This window comes from Cephus cinctus, unplaced genomic scaffold (genome assembly GCF_000341935.2).
Source record: "Cephus cinctus unplaced genomic scaffold, Ccin1 Ccin1_scaffold1343, whole genome shotgun sequence".
Taxonomy (NCBI): Eukaryota; Metazoa; Arthropoda; class Insecta; order Hymenoptera; family Cephidae; genus Cephus; species Cephus cinctus.
Genome location: NW_014333756.1, coordinates 343,960 through 366,140, shown reverse-complemented (window position 1 = coordinate 366,140; position 22,181 = coordinate 343,960). Strand labels below are relative to the sequence as shown.

At 39.1% G+C, this 22,181-nt stretch overlaps 1 protein-coding gene and 1 long non-coding RNA gene across 5 annotated transcripts; one reads left to right on the top strand and one right to left on the bottom strand.

Annotated features, from left to right (window-relative positions):
* Positions 1-505: 505 nt before the first annotated feature.
* LOC112495137 lies at positions 506-2,216 on the bottom strand. Its single transcript, XR_003061413.1, has 3 exons — positions 1,208-2,216; positions 867-1,137; positions 506-800 (listed from the first exon to the last, which is right to left on the bottom strand). It is a non-coding gene; the product is annotated as an uncharacterized LOC112495137 (long non-coding RNA).
* LOC107273019 (phosphatidylinositol 4-kinase beta) lies at positions 691-21,856 on the top strand. Of its 4 annotated transcripts, none has more exons than XM_025090331.1 (12): positions 691-822; positions 16,108-16,354; positions 16,583-17,430; positions 17,656-17,773; positions 17,867-18,001; positions 18,362-18,615; positions 18,748-18,878; positions 18,970-19,200; positions 19,319-19,639; positions 19,766-20,142; positions 20,236-20,708; positions 20,801-21,856. In XM_025090331.1, the coding sequence occupies exons 2-12, from the start codon at positions 16,170-16,172 to the stop codon at positions 20,986-20,988; spliced, it is 3,261 nt and encodes a 1,086-aa protein (XP_024946099.1). In that variant the 5' UTR covers positions 691-822; positions 16,108-16,169; the 3' UTR covers positions 20,989-21,856. The 4 variants fall into 4 exon arrangements, with proteins under 4 accessions (XP_024946099.1, XP_024946098.1, XP_024946100.1 ...); XM_025090330.1 differs by lacking the exon at positions 691-822 and adding an exon at positions 14,487-14,847; XM_015750805.2 differs by lacking the exon at positions 691-822 and adding an exon at positions 14,489-14,847 and having other exon boundaries at positions 18,446-18,615.
* Positions 21,857-22,181: the final 325 nt, after the last annotated feature.

Here is a 22,181-nt window from a genome sequence, read left to right as displayed (position 1 = left end):
ATATGGTCATACGCTTTTTTTAAACCGCCTTGCGGGTTTGTTTCCTTGCAATCGATGCTTCTGCCCTTGACGACTTCCCCATTTTGACACGCGACGCCACGAAGGGGTGTATCTGTGTGATGGAAGTAACGAAAAGAAAAATCAAGAACTCTGACGCAGAGCAGAAGAGGTCAGTGACGTGGTGCACTCAGGGAGCAATAACTTGGAATTCGAAACCGATAGGGAGGACGTTCGCTTTCGATCCTACGACCTATCTCTTCTGCTCCATTCCTGAAATGCCATTCCTTTCGTCCCCCTTGGCTTCCTGTACTTACTTTCTAGTCGGCTCGAATTCATTTCGCCAGTGTCTCCCAATCTGCGAACGACACCGAACGTGCTGCCGTCGTGCACGAGGTCGTATTGGCACTTAACAAAACGTCATAGCGTTTCGAGAACGTCAATGGTCTTCCAATCGATCTCTTACCAGTTAAAATATCTGAACGGTTGACAAAAAAAATTACTTTCATCAGATCCTCAAACCGAATGTGATTTTATAAAAATACAGTATCAAATAATCTCCATATTGATTGTCAGCGGACCACGTGCTATCATTAAGAAACGAAATAGACGTTGACCCAGTTCCTTTTGGATTACTATCTTAAAAAGATGTAAAGTCCTTTTCAAAAGACCCCTCTCTTTAGTAGCTCTTGTCAGGACTTTCCACCGTGACAGATCATCAGACACGCAGTGCTAATACTTGTGAAACTCTACTGTTGTGAATTTCTCTTGGATCCTCGATGCACCCTCGAGTTCTTCTTAACCTGAAATTAATTAATCCAGATGGTACGTATCTTTTTTTGAATTTTAAAAATCAAGCAGATACTCACACGCTTCTCGTATCACTTCACAAAATATTTCCACGTCCTTGTAACGCGAACCTGTGACCGCGTGGCTACCAGACTAGAACGACCCAAGCCAGCTTGTATACGTTAGCTACAACCTATGCGTGCAGCTAACGTTGTGGATGCAGGTAACACGATTACCTTGAACTTTGACCCTGATGACACGATTATTACATATGCGCCTAGCTGAAATCCGATCGGAGACTTTCCCGTAGAATAAATTTCCTCAATTATCCACCATCCGCAATGAGAGCCTCTGTGAGAGGCGAAGAAGAAGAAAAAACATTTACAATCACTCTCCGATTAAATTAACTTTCGTTGCTTACTTTCGAGATGAACAATCACTTTGAATCAACGACACACCTTCCCTTCGATAAATGATACCCGCGTGAAAGGTAAACTTTGAAGAAAAAAAAAGAGACTTACGCACGGGCTGTCAGTACAGCCCTTCACACACAAAACAAGGTAACGACGTAAGACGTAAGGAAACCAACCAATCAGAATCAAGTACTGCCAAGGCGCGTTTCAATTAGAATCTGTCAGAAACTATGAAACGCATTGCTTGATTATATTTTCTCTTACAGAAACAGGAATGCTCACTAGATAATTATGTCAGAGTTTATATATTTTATTATATAATATATATATTCTTTATATATAATATATTAAAGGAGAAAAAAGTGCAGCGTATTATAAGGCGGATATAATACTATACGGTATTATAAGCAGGTAGAATAATTATTATAAGGAATTGTTATCCAGGAGATACCATAGGATCCTGACACTAGGGGGATTATTATAGACCTATAGAATGTAGGTATAGTGCGTATAGCGATAACAGGTTTTGCAAGAATAGTTTCAAAAAAATTCACAACTGCATTCACCAAGCTTACCGTTACACGTGTCTGGTACAATGCTCAGAAGAATTTTGTCTTATTAATAGACTTATAACAACTCCAGTTATTCATAGGTTTATGCTTGATATGTATGTATATGACTCCGTGCGTGTCCGAAGGGTGCGCAGTGTTGTTTCTGTAAGGCGACCCTTTTCGCTGAACAGACTCTTTTAAATATATGCGCTACAAAGTAGAAGGGTAAATGGTTGCCATTGGTTCCACGAAGATACAAAAAAAAAACCAGAAACTGTATACCCTTAAAAAAGTTTCAATGCTGTTCGTGATATTTCTTTGGATCAAAAAAACAGCTTCTAATGTCACGGTAATGAAGTCTGTCATTCTTTTGATAGATATGCATTTTATCGTGACATACTAATATATATCGTATAATAGTAACGCGTTGAACACAATGTTTTACTGCTTAGAAGCAAATTGGAAATTGCCCACGTACTTCTACGGATGAACGTCACATCGTCGTTACGGAATAATCCTGTAATCCCACTGCCAAGTGCCGTAAGGCTGTAAAAGCCTGAACTCGAGCATTGGCTAAACTCACTCTAATGCGGATTTATATTATGTATCGGTACGCTATTAATTCTATGCAGTCTAATAATGTTTCTCGACGGACTCACATTACCTTCAGCAATACTTTTATACGTGGATATAAGACACTCGTCACTCGCCAGAAACCGGTATTTCCACGTTGCATCTTTTTTTTGTTCTTATAAAGCATCGATTCCAATATCTTGATTTCGCAGCAAAACTTTCCACTTGATACGAAGAGACGGTGGTTAAGTTTTATAACCTAAATTATATGACAGGTATATTAATTTCAATAATACTCATGAAAGAATTTACTTTGACATTTTCGAATTCCATCAGACCTTTTTCCATCTTCCTTGTTCGCAAGTTCTTGTCTCGTGTCGTTAACCTCGTCGTATAAAAAGAATAAAAGAAAGAAAGCATATATGTCGCTCCCCGCGATTCGTAATCATTCCTATAGCCAGAGGTGATCGACCATCGGCAGTTCCTACATTACGGAATCCGGAAGCTGGCAAGGCTGTTTCGTCGAAAGTCATAACCTATAAGAAGTAGGGGGCGACCTCGTCGATCTTGTAGTCGATAATCGGCATTGTGCCAGTCGATCCTTAACGTAGAATAAAGGAAAGATGTGCGTATCACACAAGAATCAATGTCCAAAGAGAAAGGGAAAGAAAGCATCAACGGTACTCACGGCATACTCAAGTCGATAAGAGAAGTCAGACGCACCCAGCCATTTGGCCAAGGAGATGCGTGGTAGGGTGCGGCACACCCTGGCAACCCTTTCGAACGTTCAACTAAATATACTTAGGTATAGCTATAATATGTTAGGTTGGGTTCTATGTAATATGTCGTGAACGAAGAGTTCGTAGATCAGGGAAGAGAATTAAGTACGTAGCTTTAGGTCTTCCACGTGGTTACCGTATGCATGTAGGATATTTAACGTACGATAAACAATTGAGAAATTCCATCGATTGTTTGTAAACATGACATGACGTCGATCTGCCTGTAAGAAGCGCGTGGTTCTAAGAATGGACGTCGCTGACTGTAAAGAAAATTTTGAAGAACGAAGTCTCATATAAAATATCATCTTTATTGGCAATATGTATCTCAACACGAAAAAAACCTGTCTATCCTTACGAGCCTTTAGCCCGTATTCAGAACTCGCTCTTAAAGTCACTAACAGAGTTGCTTTTAATTAAAAGTCACTAAAAAATAATTTAAAAGCGCGCTATTAGCACCAAAGGCGAGCTCTGAATACGGGCTGTTGTCATTATGTACACGCACGTATCTCGATATAAAAAATTACGTAAAGTTGAGGAATACAGACAGAGACACGTACGTTCAGGATGATTTAGTATTCCCTGTAAAATAATTGAACTGAGCTGAGTCGAAAATTAAGAAACAATTGCAACTTGCTGGGCGATTGTTACAATACACAGTGGTCGTATCAGTTAAAATAAATTTTCTGATAAGAGATCCAGATATCGTCACGTACCTACTTAACCTATATTTTAAATGCATACAAACTGACAGTTATAAAACGCGAAAAATAATAGAATCTCTTTCTAGGAGACATGCGCATGTGACTCACGAATGACCAATGAATTATTGATACTTAAAAGAAGGAATCTAGGGTGGAAATAGGCTACGAACAGATCCACAAACGGTTTCAGCAATTTAGAAAGGAATGGCCGGTTCTGCGGATTTCGAGAACCCGAGGTCGTACCGTGTCTAACAGCAACACTCGTGGCCTTCATTGCTCCCATTCTTATCTTGTCTGCTGGCATGTGTCTGATGTGCCGACCTGATAATACCGACATGCTGCGTCACGTCCTAATGGCGCCGAATGTTAATTTCCTCTTATCACATAACCAAAAAAAAAAAAGAAACGCAAATGAATCTTCAGAGCCTTCTTGCTTCTTCATGCCAATTGTATAGCAAATATTTACTTGCATACGTATGGCACAGATGATATTCCAAATATAGATAAAGAGGGATTCATCTTATGTAAGGTTAGGTTAGCGACTGTCATTAATTAATATTTAGAACGTTTGATAAGCATTCACACTTTTATATCAAGATGCTCTGTGGGAGATAGGAGTGTGTTGTAACATATACTAAATTCTTACACGTAGACAACGATGTTTTTAACATTCTCAGAAAAGAAATGTTATTTATATCGTGTCCAAAGTTCATCTTGGGAATTTTTCCTCTTGTAGTATATGCTTTCTATGTTTCAGCATCTTATATTTATGATTGGTTCTGTCTCTTGGTTTACGGATGTTACAAAAGATATAAGAGACACATTACCAGCTATACGTTTTCTTGAGAATTATTTCAAGATATTTCGCGCGTGGCGAGTATTTTGACTTTCCTGACACAGTTTCAAGGAAGAAACTACTAATTTCACAGATTATATAAATTCAAACGAATTCTATTTACGCAATCAGTCCGGTTTGCGAAGCGACTTTTAACCACAATTTACGCAGGTGTATACTTTTATTGGATGTTTGAGTCCTTTCTTTTTTTCCCTCTCTCTCTCTTTTCTAGGTTGTGACCCAGGCGCCTAACCCACTCAAAATTATTAGTCACACTCCGAAATTAGCGATCGCAGACAGTTCTCCGTTCGAAAAGTCCTTATTATTTTTACATTCTCGTATCTACATCTAATACATATGTATGTATCAGCGTCTCGATTTAGAAGCCTCGATCGAAGCTTCCCACTGCAAGAGAATTAAAATCAAATAAAAATTCATGAAAATCAGTAATATAAAATTTCAAGAAATACAAAAATTCATTACACGTTTATCTTGGCGTGCAGCGCTGTTTAATTGAAATTATCCCACTGTCATGTTACGTCGCGACGCTTCATTCCAGCCAAGGTAACATTACGGAGTTATCGATTAATTAAAAACGTTTACATTTCCACATTGTGTCACTCTCCACCAGATCTACATTTTATCCACATGCAGACTGATACATTAGTCTCTATTGATTAAATGGCGTCTATAATGATTCCACTGATATTTCAGCCATAAATTATTCCAATAAAAAAAAACGCAGCCACTAATTTTAAGCGGGCGTTACGAAATTCTGGCATGTTTTTCGCATTCGACAATGCGGGCTACACGTGGCTAGTATTTATCTGGCAATGTAAGCGTAATGCTACAATAAGATTTTGAGCGTCACTTTGAGTAGGTCGGTGCCAAGGTAGTGACCACTTGCTGCGTCGATTCCAATGACGATGACCGCCGAAATAAGTCTGAGCACAGACAACGTTAGCCAACGTCATAAAGTTTCAACGGTGCTATTAATATTCGTCATATTTTTGTTAAGTCCTCCGAAACAGTTCTCTTTCTAATCCTATACCTACCCATTCTACAATAATTCTACTTTTGCATCCGACATATACGATAAATATGGTATTCTCAAAATTCGCAGACATTTCGTCAGCCTTGATCTACATCTTTATGATTCTCAAGGATACGTTCGTAAGTCCGCACTCGGCATATTCCTCCGTGATGTTAGCGAGCCTGCTACAAACACGGTGGCCCCACGCCGGTAGATTAACGACGAGCGTTGCAAAGCGGTTAAGAAGCATCTCGTGGCGTCATATCCGTGAATTTAATCCATCCACATAGAAAGCAGAATGGAAGTCGTCTTATGCTTCCGTGGCACTGTGTTATTTGATGTTATGCAAATAACTAATCTTGACGAGTCTACCTTAATGTGTCTGTCCACGCGCAACGGCTACGTTCGGCTACAAAACCGGTTTTCTACTTCTCTACGGACGGATGTACATATTTTAGGTTAGCAGCGAGATACACTTATTTCAAAGTTTGTCAACGTCAGCAGTGCCGTTCTTGGGATTTTTAATTGAACTAATAATATCGTGAGTACGTAAATCTTTAATTATTTCATTCGGATACGCATTTGATAAATTTCAATGGCACGTGCCACTGTGATACACTCGTAAGCTATCTGTGCACGTATATATGAGCTTATTACTGAATTTAGTTTCCACTGTAATAAATAACCATTATCAATCACGGATTCTGAGGCGGCTATATCAGTGTTGACGGGGACAGTTGCGTGGGATGTGAGTCATGGCGTCCGAATCAGACATCTGACTTTACTATCTGTGGTTCATGGTTGTGTCATTTCCTGGTTGATTACTCTATGGAGCCGACTGTATGCTGTTTATGGTCAATGCGAGACAAATCTTCCAACGAGCGAGACCAATTGGTGGTACAACCAGCACTTTAAATGACAGTGAATGTTCCTAATTGTACATACCGTCCTCGTATCTTGATATAACAGGAAGGCGACGACCTGTCAGTTCCTTTAAATTTACATGCCAACTGAGAAAACTGGAAATTTCAACGTGCATCATGGAATACCATAGTCTATTGTAACGATTTAGAAATATATTATGCATCAAATAGGACCATTAATATTTATAGTATTACCACAATTTTCATGCGTCTTCACACGCCCGCACAATTCAACCGATCCAATAATCAGATTTCGAGCTATTTTTCCCCGAGACTAAAAGCTCATTTTTCTTCGTAACGTGTCACTATGTGCTTTTCTCTTGTCTCTTTCATTCGGCATCCATATTTATATTTACGTTCTGTAATATTTTCGATGTCAGATAGAAATTGCAACTGGGATACACTCGGCGTCGTTAATGCTTGGGCTCCTAAATCTAGTTTTGTCTCTGTCTCGCTCATGTAATTTAAATAGGTAATCTCCATCGGTAAGTCCAGGACATTAATGACGTTGAGCGTACATACAAGGTAAGACAATCTATATTCCTCAGGCTACTTTTCGGCGAACCGCAAATGTATTCGGTTGTTTACATCGGCAATGGCAGCCGCTCTTATGGAAATTTAGAGCATCGTTAAAACGAGACAGGTGAATTTCTTCGTGACTGTTTAGAAGAGCTCCTTTGAGAAAGTGTTAACAAAGTGTCATAAAACAGTGTGTCCAGTGTGTATATGTATACACGTATTTATATTTCAATACATCAACGTACTCATGAATGCGGATAAAAGTGTGAGTCATGCGACCTGTGAAACAAGAAAGAAAATAATAACGAAGAGTATAGACGCCCACTCACTCTCATTCATAGAATCAGTAGCCTTAGTCAAGGTGTTTACAGGTAATGCGATTCGAGAGGACGGAAAGAGGAACGTGACAAATTATAAACATCATGGATATATTTGAATCAGGAAGGTTAAACAGATTTTGCGAATCATCCTTTGCGGTTGAGTAAAACTTTTTTTTTCAGGCGAATTTGAATTACCATAAGCGTATTTATAAATAAGGGAATTCACAAGCTGCCATCTTTTATTTGTCATCAGTCAAAAAGAATTTTCCCGTCATTTTTTCCGGTGGCACTTTTCAAATAAATAAAGTATTCTACATGGCTGCCACGTCTCGAAGTAACCTCGTACAAAGTATAGATTTCAGGTTTTACGATAATGTAACGTGACCCAGGAAATTTGATATTCCAAACGCAAACTAACCTCCGTTCCCAACGTTGTTTACGATACGCATTGGTCTTACACCCAAGATCAACGTTCGCAAATCCTGTAATACCAGCGTCAAAGTATCGTTTTGGATTTCGAAAGATCAATATGTCCTGGGGACAAATTTTGTTTCTTAAGAAAAATAAAATATCCCATAAAGCACTCGTTATCTCGTAGAAATGAAACGAGCTAAATTGACGAGAGTCAAAGGAGTCGCCGTCGGGAAGAGGTCACAATGGGGACATTCACAACTATCTTAATGGTAAGTGAAACGCACGTCTATGCCGCGATCGCATTCCTCGTGTCTCCTCGGAATAATGATAATTATTATAGTTACAACGCCAAGTAAATTTTCACACGGCTACGCGACACGACTTATTCACACTAATATTTCAACATTCCACATTTTCTCATTCCAGAGTACTGACGTGGTCTGTTTCTATTTGTTAATACGGAGCACCCAACATAACTTAAGAAAAATATAAAACTCGTAAAAGCTAAATACTCGACGACACTCTCACACATTTATGACGAAAATATATTCACAGTAAATATATCCATTGTTATATTGCGAACCAGTCATAGCATGATAATGAAACAGTGAATAATAAAAATATCTCGGATAATTAATATGGCGCCAGTGTAAACTCGATCAGAGTACAAAGTACGGCTGTCCCGGATGAAACACGTGAGCAGTAACATTTTGTTAGATCATATTTCGTACTGATACATTTTCTTATATCGCCCAAAGGTCGAGACACAGTAGATATATACATATGGAGAAATATGATCGGAATGCCGATGCCGTATATTATCATTATCATCGGCAAGCATACGTGTGAATAGAATCGTTACAATGGACGGTTGGCTCTACTGTGCCATCGCCCGTAACAATAAGTGCATCTGTCGATAAATGGAGCCTGGATCAGCTGCATAGAAGAGAAAAGAGAGAGAGAGAGACTGTCTAAAGCATAGTAAAGTCGAGCATTGTGCTTAACTAAGGCAAAGATGCTGTTCGACATGTATATGTCTATATACAAAGTGCATCAAGAATGGATCCAAATTGCATAAATAACATGCAGGCGTATTCAAGGACCTCCTAGTTAATCAAGTCGACGGTTAAGATGGGATAATTCAATAAGAATGTAGGAGCCTTCGTGGATCTCATCTTAGTACGATTACACGCGTATGTAAGACCAACGCATAGGATTTATGCATTTCCCCGTGGGAAACTACATAGATAAGTTAATAATTACGATCCACTGGCTTCTGGAAATGCATATGTAAATGTGCTTTCTTGATATTTGTCTTTGATGATGCTCCAATATACATATATATAGTGAAAGCTGAGACTTGATACTGAAATTATGACGCATTACCCTATTTTTTGACTTTTATTATCTAAATGCAATTTTGTTTTTAATAATTCATTATCACGGCCATAAAACCTGTTATGCGTCAGACTTACAGAAAATTGTAATCCAATACATTAGGCATGAAAGTAGTTTGAGAGTCGTTGAGTCATTCTGATAGAAGTGACGTCACTATCGATCCAATGCACATGAGAGCGTTCAACTCCAGGAACTTATTGACATTAGAATTTAAAAACAATTGTATTGTATAATCAAGATAACCGTAAAAGTAGATTTTAATTAATAACCAAGTATTTTGTCATATCTTCTCACATTTTTTATTAATTTTATCCATTTATATTAATGTGATAGACCTAAATCATATCAGCATCCTAAAACATTTCCTGTTGACTGCGTCAACGTATCATGCACGCAATAAATAAATGCGTGTCTGTATCGTACTGCTGAATAAGTTGAGGTTAGGGTGGATTCAGTTTCGTGGCGCATACTATACCAATGGCGTAACTTGTACGTATCAGCGAGAATTTGTATAGGCAAGTACAGTCGCAAGGGTTCCTGGGGATGATTGGAGAAAGAGAAAATATATTGAAAATCCAACTTTTTTCAAACTCTGACAATCCCCCAATGTAACTGTGAAACAATAAGAGACAGTGCATGGCGTACTGTCTGGGATTTGTATTCATAAAAATACTGCCTACGCCAATGTGCTGTAGCACGCCATGCGGCCACCGTGAATCCTCTACCCCTGTGCAGCCGTAGCTTCCCTCAGTACATAACACTCGTCACCTCCAATCTCAAAGGAACTTATAGCCATTTCTTTTAAGGGTTGGTAATACGATGATCATTAGGATGGATGAAAAATCGTCGAGTATTTTGTCTTTGGGGATGACAGTTATATTTAGTTCTTTTATTTTCTTCAGGTTTTCAACGACAATGGCCATCTTGCGTCTCATAGACGTCGCGTCTGCTTGTCGGAATCTATGGACAAGGAAAGTCTCTATGAATTATAAAGAACCACAGTAAAGCCATATAATCTAGAGATGCTCGGAGTCTCGCATCGTCGAATAGACGCGACTTCTATCGATCCGATAAGAACGCAGAAGAGAAATATCACGTGAAACGCTTCGAAAGACCTTCGCGTTGCGGTTTTGCTACGTTTACGAAAACTGAAAAATCCTTACTTTCTAAGTGACGTCTGTATTAAATTTACAAGACGTCACGTACCAATGACATTCATACCAGTACTGTTATACACACAGTACCCAGCATTCAATGCGTAAAATGATAGCAGCATCATTATCACAGTATGTATGTCAAAACGAAGCAGCATCCACTGTAAAATTTTTTATTACAAAAAAATATTTAAAGATTTTAAAAAAATTTCTCAGTTACAATAGTTTTTACCGAATTCATATTTTTCAAATATCTATTGTCATTTGAATATTTCTGCAATTTTTTTCCACGAAGAAAATTCGTCCAAGTAGCACGTCGTATGGAACGAAATGAAAATGGAGCTTCCGGCACGCTACGTTGGACCGAGTTATATCTTCTCCATGTTGTCTGTCTTCTTCTTACCACAGTAGAAGCATCTCCGAACAGATGTATACAAAATATATATATACCCTGACGTCTTCTGTGACAGCTTGACGCCAGAAACGGATCTTCCAATTAAAGTAAAAACATGCCCCCTACTCCTCGGCGCGTGTCATGCCACTAACCATCCTTTCTTCGGCACCCCTAAAATTTCGTTAAGTGCCTGACTCCTCCCGTATCCAGATGACTTCACCAGTGCTGACGCATCCGATGCACCCAACGTCAATTAATGAGTCTTCAACACGAGATTACCACCAGGAAACGTGTCATTTGCAGAAGGTTCATTTCCACCCTATAAAGTCTCTTTGTGTAAAAGTCCCCACTGACTAAGTATAGATCTTTTCTATTATACTGTAGAACATATTGCAAGCTCATGCAGCTTTTCTAACGTTACTATAACTCTATAGCTATGTTAAGGCTGTATTACACGTATCTTTTTATGAAAACTTTTCTATCGGTACATACAAGTACCCGAGTCTTTCTCTACCCATTTATCCCTTCCTGTATATCTATATATTTCCTCTTCAACGTCCCTATCTCTTTGCCACTTTTAGCTTGACAAACATCTGCATCTATATTCTTTCCCCATGTCCAAAAATAGCAGCTATTATACCCAGACCCTGAATACCATCCAACGATTGTATACCTAAATCCATCCATCGCGTCAGGAATCCGCAAACCTCGAAGAACCTGGTTGGACATTCTTTTTTTTTTACAAAAATTTCACACTGCATTCATCATCCATGGATTTTTCGAATACGATAATTCGAATATTATACCATGATCTTCCTGGTACTGTAAACTGGTCTGAAATTAAAAAATACAAATTGAGACTTCTCCGTTATTTCCCGAGGGACAATTTACAGGATGTCCCCTTGAAATTCTATCTGTAATATAAATATATATATACCCATAACGGAAATACCGTTAGGTGGACGCGATCGGTGTTCATATGAGGGACACGACTCCATTTGAATAGCATTATTCTTCCGGTGAAGTTTGCAACTCTCTCGTTCACTATGACATTCTAATTGTGACTACGTAGAGATAATATCATTCATAACCTATCCTTATCAGTATACGAGGTAGTGAACGGACCGCAATGGCCAATCGTACCGAAAGAATGAATGATAAGCCGGAAACGAGACAAGCTGTGATATGAAAAAAAAATAAAAAGATGAGAAAGTAACATCCGGTACGATATTGATCATGATCTTTTTAAATGATATATAAACTTTTCTTTTTAGTAAATACAAAAATACGTAAACTCTGAACTATATTTTGTGATTAGAAATCCGTAGTATTCGATAGTGGTTAACGATACTTGTTCAACTATGTTGAAATTTCATCGAACTCTGTAGTTTGGTTTTGACTGGTTTCTAATAGCATAATATTGTATCTGGTTGGATGGTCGTTGTAGTTTATATAGCTGAGTGATATTAATAAACTATATAATAAGTGTAGAATTATGGTCCAATCACGTTCCTATATTCGAGTGTACTAGAGCGGGTCAAGGCAATGTAATTTCTAAGTTCTCTATGTTATATGAATACGTCACGTGGCTGGGCGGTCGGGGCTTGATGCAGAAAACGGGCGTTCGTATCCTCAATCAACATTCCATTCGACTACGACTCTTAGGAACGTCCTTCTTGCGTGATCGTCGCTGTGGATATTACGGCGATACGTAAAACGCTCCATGGTGAAGGTGACTGGGATATTTTGTTAGAGAAGACCTGCAAGTACGGTCGCGTTAAGCTTCGGCTGTTTATTTGAAAAATTTATTGCCATCAACTTCTTTGACGTTTTTTCGATTTAGTGTGAAATTTGAATGTTTTTTTTTCGTTATCAAATATCGAGTAACTTTGGTAGGTTGTAATGGCATACGTCACATTGTGAAATATACTTTCCCAAACCAACAGCAAGCATTACGCAGTCACTACCTATACCCAAGTTAATAAAAAATTAACTTGATAGACTGATAAAGATTCAACGACGAAACGAAACGTTTAGGAATTTTGTAATTGTTGGGAAATAGATTCCATTGGGGTGCAGAGATTGAATATGAAGAAAGACACCTTCTAGGCAAGTAAACAGTGGAGGTTTTAGGTACTGAATTAAATAATTTAATTAAACTTTGAATCTACACGAGAATGATGTCTACCCTTGGCGTAATCCGATTTTATTGAATGGAATTTATTGAAGGTAAAGATACTGGAAATTCTTAACGTTTACTACGGCGGTATTCAAAGATGGGTTTGAACTGTATTATCAAATAATGTTAGGTTAAAAAAGACTGGATACTCTCTAGTTTACAAACGGCTCTAGAAAGCGTATGAAATTGCAGGAAGCATGGGCAGCCCACAAAATTGCTGCGGGAATCACGGCCACGGGAGTCTCATAGGTTTGCACGTAGAGAATACATATAATCTTTGTATAATTAACGTATCGTATTGTAGGCACGACGACAGCGATATCGATAAGTCTTACTTATATAACGCGTTTAACAATATCCAAGATATAAAATAAATAACTCAGAAAAGATATATTCGAGAAGTTTGCCTCTTGAATTCCAAAGTGAAGGGATCATCCTTGTCTGCAGAAAACAGCCGGTAATCTGTCACGAAAAATATTTGAAAAGAAATTCATCCTAAATAAGCGCATTAGGGACAACAGAAAGTTTGAAAAATATACAAAGTAACGCGTCAATAAGCAGCATGACAGTCGAGCGATATGTTCTGTATGTGTAATCAATAAAAATGATTACAAGAATCATCCATCATATGTGTAGCTTCGTTCGAATCGAAGATTCTTCGGTCTACGTCGCAAATTCGGAAATGAACCACAAATCTCTTTAGTAAATTTTCCGACGTTGAGTGCAGCTGCACTCATGGTTGTATGACCTTTCCCACCCAACACCCAGCGGGTTTCTACCAACTTGACGCCCACACTGCCTACCAAACATCGTCAAAACGAACATGAGGACCATCGCCTGGACCACCCACGCATTTACAGTATACAAACATAAATTCAATACTCCGTTCAGAGTAAAGTTTTGAGAGAAGTGTACGCATGCATGTACCAGCTTCTGCCGTTTTACATTCCGTCGTTATCTCGTTGGCACAACAGACATACACTGGCTGCTTTTGTCAGTAGCGTAACATTAAGTGGCGTTATCATGCGAATATAAGATGTAAGTACAATCCAATCCAAAGTACGAGGAAGAAGAAAGCGCAATATAAGAAGCGTACGCGTCTATGAACTTTTACTTCGTTTCTTTGATTCAGCAACGACCTTCAATTTTATGATCGAAAATGAGTAGTCTTCAGTAAAATTCTTTTGCATTTATGTCAGATCGTACTTCCTTTGCTTGGAATTTCTGTAACGCTTGACGGAGAAGGGAAAGTCATGGTGAACAAAATGTTAGTATATAGTAAAATGCTGTGTTTTTAAAGTCATCCCGTAAAGTAAAGCAGTAATGCTTACGGGAAGTATGAAAATCTATTTTCATTACGTATGAATAAAGCTTTTAACAGGATAGGAAGAAGAGTGGCTTTTTGAAAGAAATGAAAGCCATCCTGGTCTCAGAACTGTTGGCTACGCTCCTGTATCTGAATTTTACGCTCAGTCAGTTGGCAGCCGTGATACGAGGCAGTAGTGAGTGCGCTGTGCGGCGACCAGTCAAGGCTCGAGGGTTGCCTTTCGCGTTGGCAGGAAAGATCCTCGCTGAATTATCTGCATTTCGTGGCGTCTATCGTGAGCTCCAGGTCGTGGGCTTGGTAGAAAATTATACCCTTGACAGCGACTAGTGATCTTGTTAGTGAATCAATCTGGTGTAGCTGTGTTTTAAACAAAATCGCATGAAAACAAGAGGCGGTGACAGTCAGTCACAGCCATTGAAAAGTGTCTCGCCCGTGGCTTGTCGTGTGTGTTTATCCAATATCTCCGGGAAGTCTGTGTTTTAGACGTGATCGCCGGTTCCTGAGGAGTATGCTATCCTGATTGAGATCCAGATTCTTAGTACTGCAAGGTGAGAGATTCTGTCAACGGGAATATCCGGGGCTTAAGAAGGGACGCCAAAGGCAAAAAGAGGGCCGTGCAGGGTGGAATCCAATTGTCAACAGTCTGGCACACCCATCGTGGGGCGGCTGGCTGAGCTGTGAACAGTACGGAAAGATCACGAGAGGAGCGGAATGCCGTAGCCTAGATTCCATACGATATCCTCTCTCGACTTTCACATTGTACGCTTCTTTTGCTGCGGGATTTTCGATTTTGAACCGGCACACGGCTTGGTATAGCGGCCGATCGTATGTGTGCATCTTCTATGGCATTGTCTACCTTTGTTCTCTTATTCACAGCATTATGCTTGGACAAAGGTCGTTTTTACATAATTTCACTTCTTTTTTACCCATAGCTATCCGTTACACTTCTTTTTCTAGTCTCGTTACAATGAATTAATCACTCCGTGCAAAAGTGACTGTAATGGCTTCATTTTTTGAAGTTCCACACGCGGTGTACACATCTCTTACACTATAGATGTTTTATATTTTGCTTCCCATTAGGAGTGTATCTTGTGTATTTTCTTGTATGACTTAACTTTCACATTATAACCACTTGGTTCTTGCATGATTTTAATACACCTGTTTATGCTGACATGAAAACTAATTTGAACTAATACCTAAACAAACAATTGGTATTATACATCTGTTTACACATGTGAGATTAATACTTGGATACTAACCCAAGCAATACATGCTTTGAACATCGTTTGTTGTACATACAATATTTATAGGAAAAATTATATACAATTGGACTGTAACGTTGTATATTATGTTTTTTGCAACACCTATATTATTCTACCATTATAATTATGTGTCACTTGGTAATTATAACACATGAGCTTGTATAATGTATCAAATAGACAAAAATATTCAGTGTAAGTCATGGTTATAAGGAATTTGTTACTTATAAGATTTGTATTCCGTTTGATGGTTCGAAATGGCATGTATTATCTATAAGAAAATTATAAATTACACTCATATATGTATCTAAAATAGCATGAGTGTGATTTTCTTAGACAATCAATCCATTAAGAGACACAAATGAGTTTTTTCTTTTACACTAATAACAACTCTTAATCTTGTATTAAAACTATAAAACGAACTGTCAACTTAAACATGACTCAGTAGACATTTGATATTATATTTTAGTCATTTGTATTAAATCAGTAGCCAACCTGATTCTTTTTGAATTTAAGCATGCCGTAACGACTATCAACTTGTCATTATAGGTAAAGTGCCAAGATGAGCTGCAGATGACTGTTAGCCAAGTCAGTGCTCGTCAGACTTTAACATGAGCGAAGTAGTTACTGTGACAATGCCCACTGGTGGACCGACCTGCCAGGAAACTGTGGCACATATCAAAAGGCATAAGTTAGCCAACTGCAATGTTCCTCTTGTCCATGGCAGGCCAAACCCTCCGAACAACGTTCGTAATAGGCTAACCACGCATCAACGAAATCATAGTCTGGACTTTAGGTACATATCACATGTTACTTTTATTTTTGCTTTTCATCCCAAGCAAGATAAATTTGCACTCAGGGCGGTATATACGTTGCTATCTTGTTGCTAGCTGTAATATGGTTTTCACATATTCATAATGAGAGATGGATATCGAGATAGTTAAATAATAAATGTACCCTCATAAGTTATGAACTATTAAATTCCCAATATAAAGAGTAAAAAGGTTACAACGTAATTTTACAGATCAATGGGAATTCTTTTGCCACCGGTTCCTCAAGTAACCGCCACGACATTAACGTTGCATCATAGAAATCGGAGTCTGGACTCTGCACTACAACGAATTCCGGAAGTGGATGTAACACCGAGTCCAGAATGCGAAACGGGTCCTGCCCCAACTACTAAAACGGTACCTTCGATAAAGTGTCGTAGTCGAGAAAGGGAGGATCTCGCCAGTCTAGGCTCTGACGACTCTGGCATCCTTTGCGGTTCTGATAGCGGTTCCAGTGATACGGCCAACGTCACAACCAGGGAATCCAGTGTAGATCATTTGCATAGTCGCGAGAGCTTGGATTCCTCGTTATCGCAAGCTGGTGATATGGATAGTGTGGACGTGGTAGACGGAGATGAAAGTGTCATGTCAGTTTCTCCCATAGAACTAATACCGAGTGATTCTTTACCGAAAGACTATGAAAACGTTGATGACCGAGTCCCCACCGAACATGAGACTAGTGATCATTCGCCCAAAGAGTTGCCTAATGGCGATTACTTGCCCAAAGAACTGCAAAATCGTGAGTGCTCATCCAAAGAACCGCGGAACAACCAGACTAACACGGGGTCATATCATCAAAATTCCCTCGAAGTGGCTGTGCAGAGGGAAGTGGCGGGTGCTGCTATGACATTGTGTTGTGGCACCGGGCAACCGGATGCAGAGACTGTGAAAAAACAACCGGAAATACGTAGGCAAGAGACAGCTCAGCCTAAACCCTCCGAAGGATGTTTGCTCAGGTTATTCGAAAGCCAGATCTTCGACATGTCTATGGCGATATCATATCTTTTCAATTCCAAAGAACCAGGAGTTCAGAGTTATCTGGGTAAGTTTTGTTCAGGAACTTGAGGCGCCTTTAATGCATACTTAATGCACTTCACTCTCTTGTTGATTTAAGTACGGCCATACTAACTTTTTGTTATTTTTTATTATTAAGCTCCTGCCAATCTTTTAAAAAGTCAATGCATAATATAAATTGAAATTGCATTGATCTTAATAAATGCATTTTTGATTTTCCGTTACCTATTTCTGTATAATGACTCACTTTCAGGTAATAAGATGTTCAGTTTCCCGGATAATGAGGTGGATTTCTATTTGCCGCAACTGGTTTTAATGTATATACAACTGCATGACGTTACAGAGGTTCTTTATCCGTATCTTGTCCATAGGTAAAGTTGCTCTTTTTTTTCATCTTTATTATGACGCCTATGACGTTCGCGTATTTTCACTTTAGCTAAATGCATTCTCTCATTGGTAAACAGGTGCAGGCAGTCAGCAGATTTCTCTTTAAAATGTGCTTGGCTACTGGATGCGTATAGTTCTGATGCTCATTTGCCATCGAAAAAGAAGTCTCACGGGACCAAATTAAAAAATTTAATTCTCTCAGACGAACTCAGGTAAGTTGTAACCCACGGTATGAATAAGAATTTTAGAAAATCACTGTATCTAATTGTCAAAATATAATCTTACAGTGTAATAATTCTTCGACATTAAATTAGATATTTATTTTATTTTTTTTTTATAAAGTCTAAAGAGAAAATTGTGAAATCTTGAACTATAAATATTTCTTTGTTATTTTGTATATTATGGAAAGTAACGCTCACGAGAAATTGGCCGATTGTCATAATTCCCACAGTTGGAACTCTCGGCCTGATTTTATTTACCACTGTTTTCATGCCCATACTCACTGACAGATCTCAGTTGTCTAATAGCCTTTTTATTTCGTGTTCTAATTTTTGCTTCATTTTGGGAAGCAGTACAACTACAATATTTCATGGGAATATAGAGAAATCTAGCAGACCCATACAGTTCCGCGGATACAAGAATAACATAATTTTCAGGCCAAAGGCAAATGAAGCCATGCGAAAGCAACGGGTCACTGGTTTACATGTACCTACACCGCCTCCATTGCCATCTACCCAAATCGCAACATCTCCCAATAAGAAAACTCATCAGAGATCTCAATCTGATGCCACTGGTCTCTTCCAAACGTTGCGCCGTAGCCATTCCGGTGGGTCTTTTCATTATTATGTTTTTTTTCTTTTTTTTTCCATTAAACTTGTCCAACTCATAATTATATCCTTAAGTAAGACGTGAATCGTCTCCGAGGATATATCTTAATTGACTACTTGTCCTTTTTCAGGATTAATCAGTAAAGTAAGTCTTGGGGACTTGAGTTCCGGTCGAGCTTTTGACAACGGATGTACCTGTTTCGATTCCTGCCAAGGTGTGGTTAATGACTTACGAGGACAGAAAACTGACTGCTTCTGTAATGTAAGAAATGATAATTATTTGAGGAACGAGATTTCATATAGTCGTGTAACATTGTACAGGGTCTTATATTTCCTTTCTTTTGATTCGCTAGGCACCACGGTTGGTCCCAGAGCTTGAATTTATTCAGGCGCTGATTACCATCGGCAAATTACTCGGAACCATTCCCACAAAGGAAAGCAAAACTGTTCAGCTGGTAGCCGAGCTGAACACCCTCAATCTGAATCTTCCCGCAAGGGTGTGGCTTCCTCTGCATAGTGCAGTGCCGCATCACATAGTCAGAGTCCCGCCCCAGTATGCTGCGGTTCTCAATAGTAAAGACAAGGTAGACATACAGCGCCAGGATTACCAAATTTTTAAAGATTTTGTCAATGAAAAAAATTTGTAAGGAATCTGAGTACCAATTGCGCAATGTTACTTAACAATTTATAATTCGTATTTAGGCTCCCTACATAATCTACGTCGAAGTACTGGAAGTCGAGGACTTGTATACTTCACCAGTGCCGACGAAGATCATGGGAAGTTCACTGAGACACACCAAATCCGAGGAGAACCTCACAGGTGGTGAACAGTCCAATACATCTGAAACTTGTAGCATATCAAATGCGGATAGCCAAGAGACTGCAGTGACACCAGGACTCAGACAGACGCCAATAAAAACTACGTATGTCTTCCCACCGAGAAGTGCGGACGTTGCATTTAATTTTCCCGATGATGATTCTAATGACTGTTGGAGTCAAGAGGACGACGATATTTCGCAACAGGTAAGATTTTCTTTTGTATTAGCACACGATCGTTAAATTGACATTTCGTTGAAAAGTAGTTTGGTCTGTCTAGAGTTCAGTTTAAAGTTTATAAAAATTATTGAATGACATAATTTCTCCTTGCAGTATTTACAACTACGTAAACCAAGAGATAGGGACACGATATCGCAGCTGAGTCAGGATTCGTCTGATAGTCGCGAGCCGATTTTTGTTCCTGGCGACATAAAAAGGCGGCTTAGCGAAATGGCTGCTACTCCAAGTGCGACGTTCAATCACGACCCAGAAGATCCATCTGCTGCCGTTCTAAAGGAACCCTGGGAATTGAAGCAGCGACGTATAAGAACCTCCAGTCCCTATGGTCATTTAGCATCTTGGCGACTTCTTGCTGTTATCGTTAAGTGCGGCGATGATCTCAGGCAGGAACTTCTTGCCTCGCAGCTTCTTTCTATGCTGCAAAGGATCTGGCAAGATGAACAAGTACCCTTATGGGTGCAGCCTTACAAGTGCGTGTCTTATACTAATGGATTAAATGACTAGTGGAGCACGTGATGTATTTATTATAATTATTAATTAAATACAATCATCCCTTGTTTCAGGATTCTCTGTCTCTCCAATGACAGTGGATTGATCGAACCCATTCTCAACACGGTATCTCTTCATCAGGTGAAGAAACATTGTCAGCTCACGCTCCTGCAGTACTTTGAAAGAGAATTCGGACCGTCAACGTCGGAAGCCTTTGCTACGGCTCGTAAAAATTTCGTTCAGAGCTGCGCTGCGTATTGCCTCGTCAGTTATCTGATTCAAGTGAAAGATCGTCACAATGGGAACATCCTTTTACATAGCGACGGACATCTTATTCACATTGATTTTGGCTTCATTCTCTCTACCTCGCCACGAAATTTGGGATTCGAAACATCACCCTTCAAGTTGACACCTGAATTCGTCGAAGTGATGGGTGGCAGCCAATCTAAAATGTTCCAGGAGTTCAAGAGTCTCATCCTGCAGGGACTCGTTGCAGCACGCAAACACATGGAGAAGATAGTCAACCTTGTTGAGATTATGTTGTCAGGTCAGTCGTCTTATATTTATACCGATTATCTGCTTTATCTTTATCTGACCTGTCCTCTGATCTATTAATTTGAAATTTTCATCTTGCTACAGGGTCCCAGCTTCCTTGTTTTCGGAGCGGCGGTGCGGCTACTGTTCAGGGTCTTAAAAATCGATTTCATTTGACTCTGACCGAGGATCAGTTACGTCGTCACGTCGAAGATCTTGTCGAGGGTAGCATCCACTCGTGGTCCACGAAGCTTTACGACCGATATCAATACTTTGCCAATGGCACGCTCTAATTCCGATATCAAACTTTCTATCTACGGCGAGCATTGTCGTCGTTCTGACATCCTGTGGAACTAAGGAATTTATACGTGACACGAATCAGGCCCAATGACCTTTCTTTCAATTTCAGTAATGCGGGAATGTACCACGTATATTCCACAAATATGTGTTTACGCTTCGTAGCATTCCACGAGCACAAATCGTTTCCGAAAAATGTTGGTAACGTTGAGCGCTGTCAAAGTGTCAAAGCAAGATCAGTGGACACACGTTAACAACAAGGTTATTCAATGAACTTCGATTTACGTCCCTCAATGATACTTTTTTTGGGTCTATTAGTCTAGATACGCGAGTGCAGCTTTCGTGGATGCCCAAGTCTTTCATTAATAAATATAAAGTTGAGAGCCGTGCGAAGGTTATCTATCAAAAGTCAATTTATTAATTACTAGCCGGGAAACTCCAAGAAATTAATTTTTACGCATTGTCGTTGCCAGGCTACTTCAGTTTATCGTAAGAGAGAAGGGAATCATTTTTTTCCTGTTGAGCAACATCATATTCGGCTACCCGTATGATTGATACGTGTGGAACGGTGACACCTAAAATAACAATTACAAGTTGGCTATCATCGGTGCAGACTCTAATGACATTTATTCAATGTTGAACTGCTGGATCCGTTATAGCTAATTAATGGAGTAATTTGTTGATGAAGGTGCCTTATAGCAAACGACGTTCGGTGGTATGGTTGAGGTTACGAGAAAAAAGAAAGAAGATCGCAGTGAAGTGAGTGCAAAAGTGTTACGTACCAAAAAAAAAAGAAGGAAATAGCAAAAAAAAACTGAACGATACAAGGGAGCAGGACAATCTGATAATTTGTAAATACATAAAGTGAATTCCCGTTGGGACGTAGATAGTTTTTGGCAATAAATAACTGTACCATAAAACAAGAGGAATGAAACAATTGAGTCCATTTCTAATGGGATCTATAAAAGAAAGAAAAGAGGAGCAAGTTTTGGTTGACTGTGAAGAAGGAGCGAAATTATGAACTCAATTGGTAACACTAACGGGAGACGAATACTCAAAACTATTTCCTACTATGTATAATTATTAACTATTGATCATAACAAGTCTTAAGCTAATAGTGAAACACTTCTCAAGAGGAATACTATTGAAAGTTTTTACATGTTCTTACTCATTCATTTTTTCGTATAGT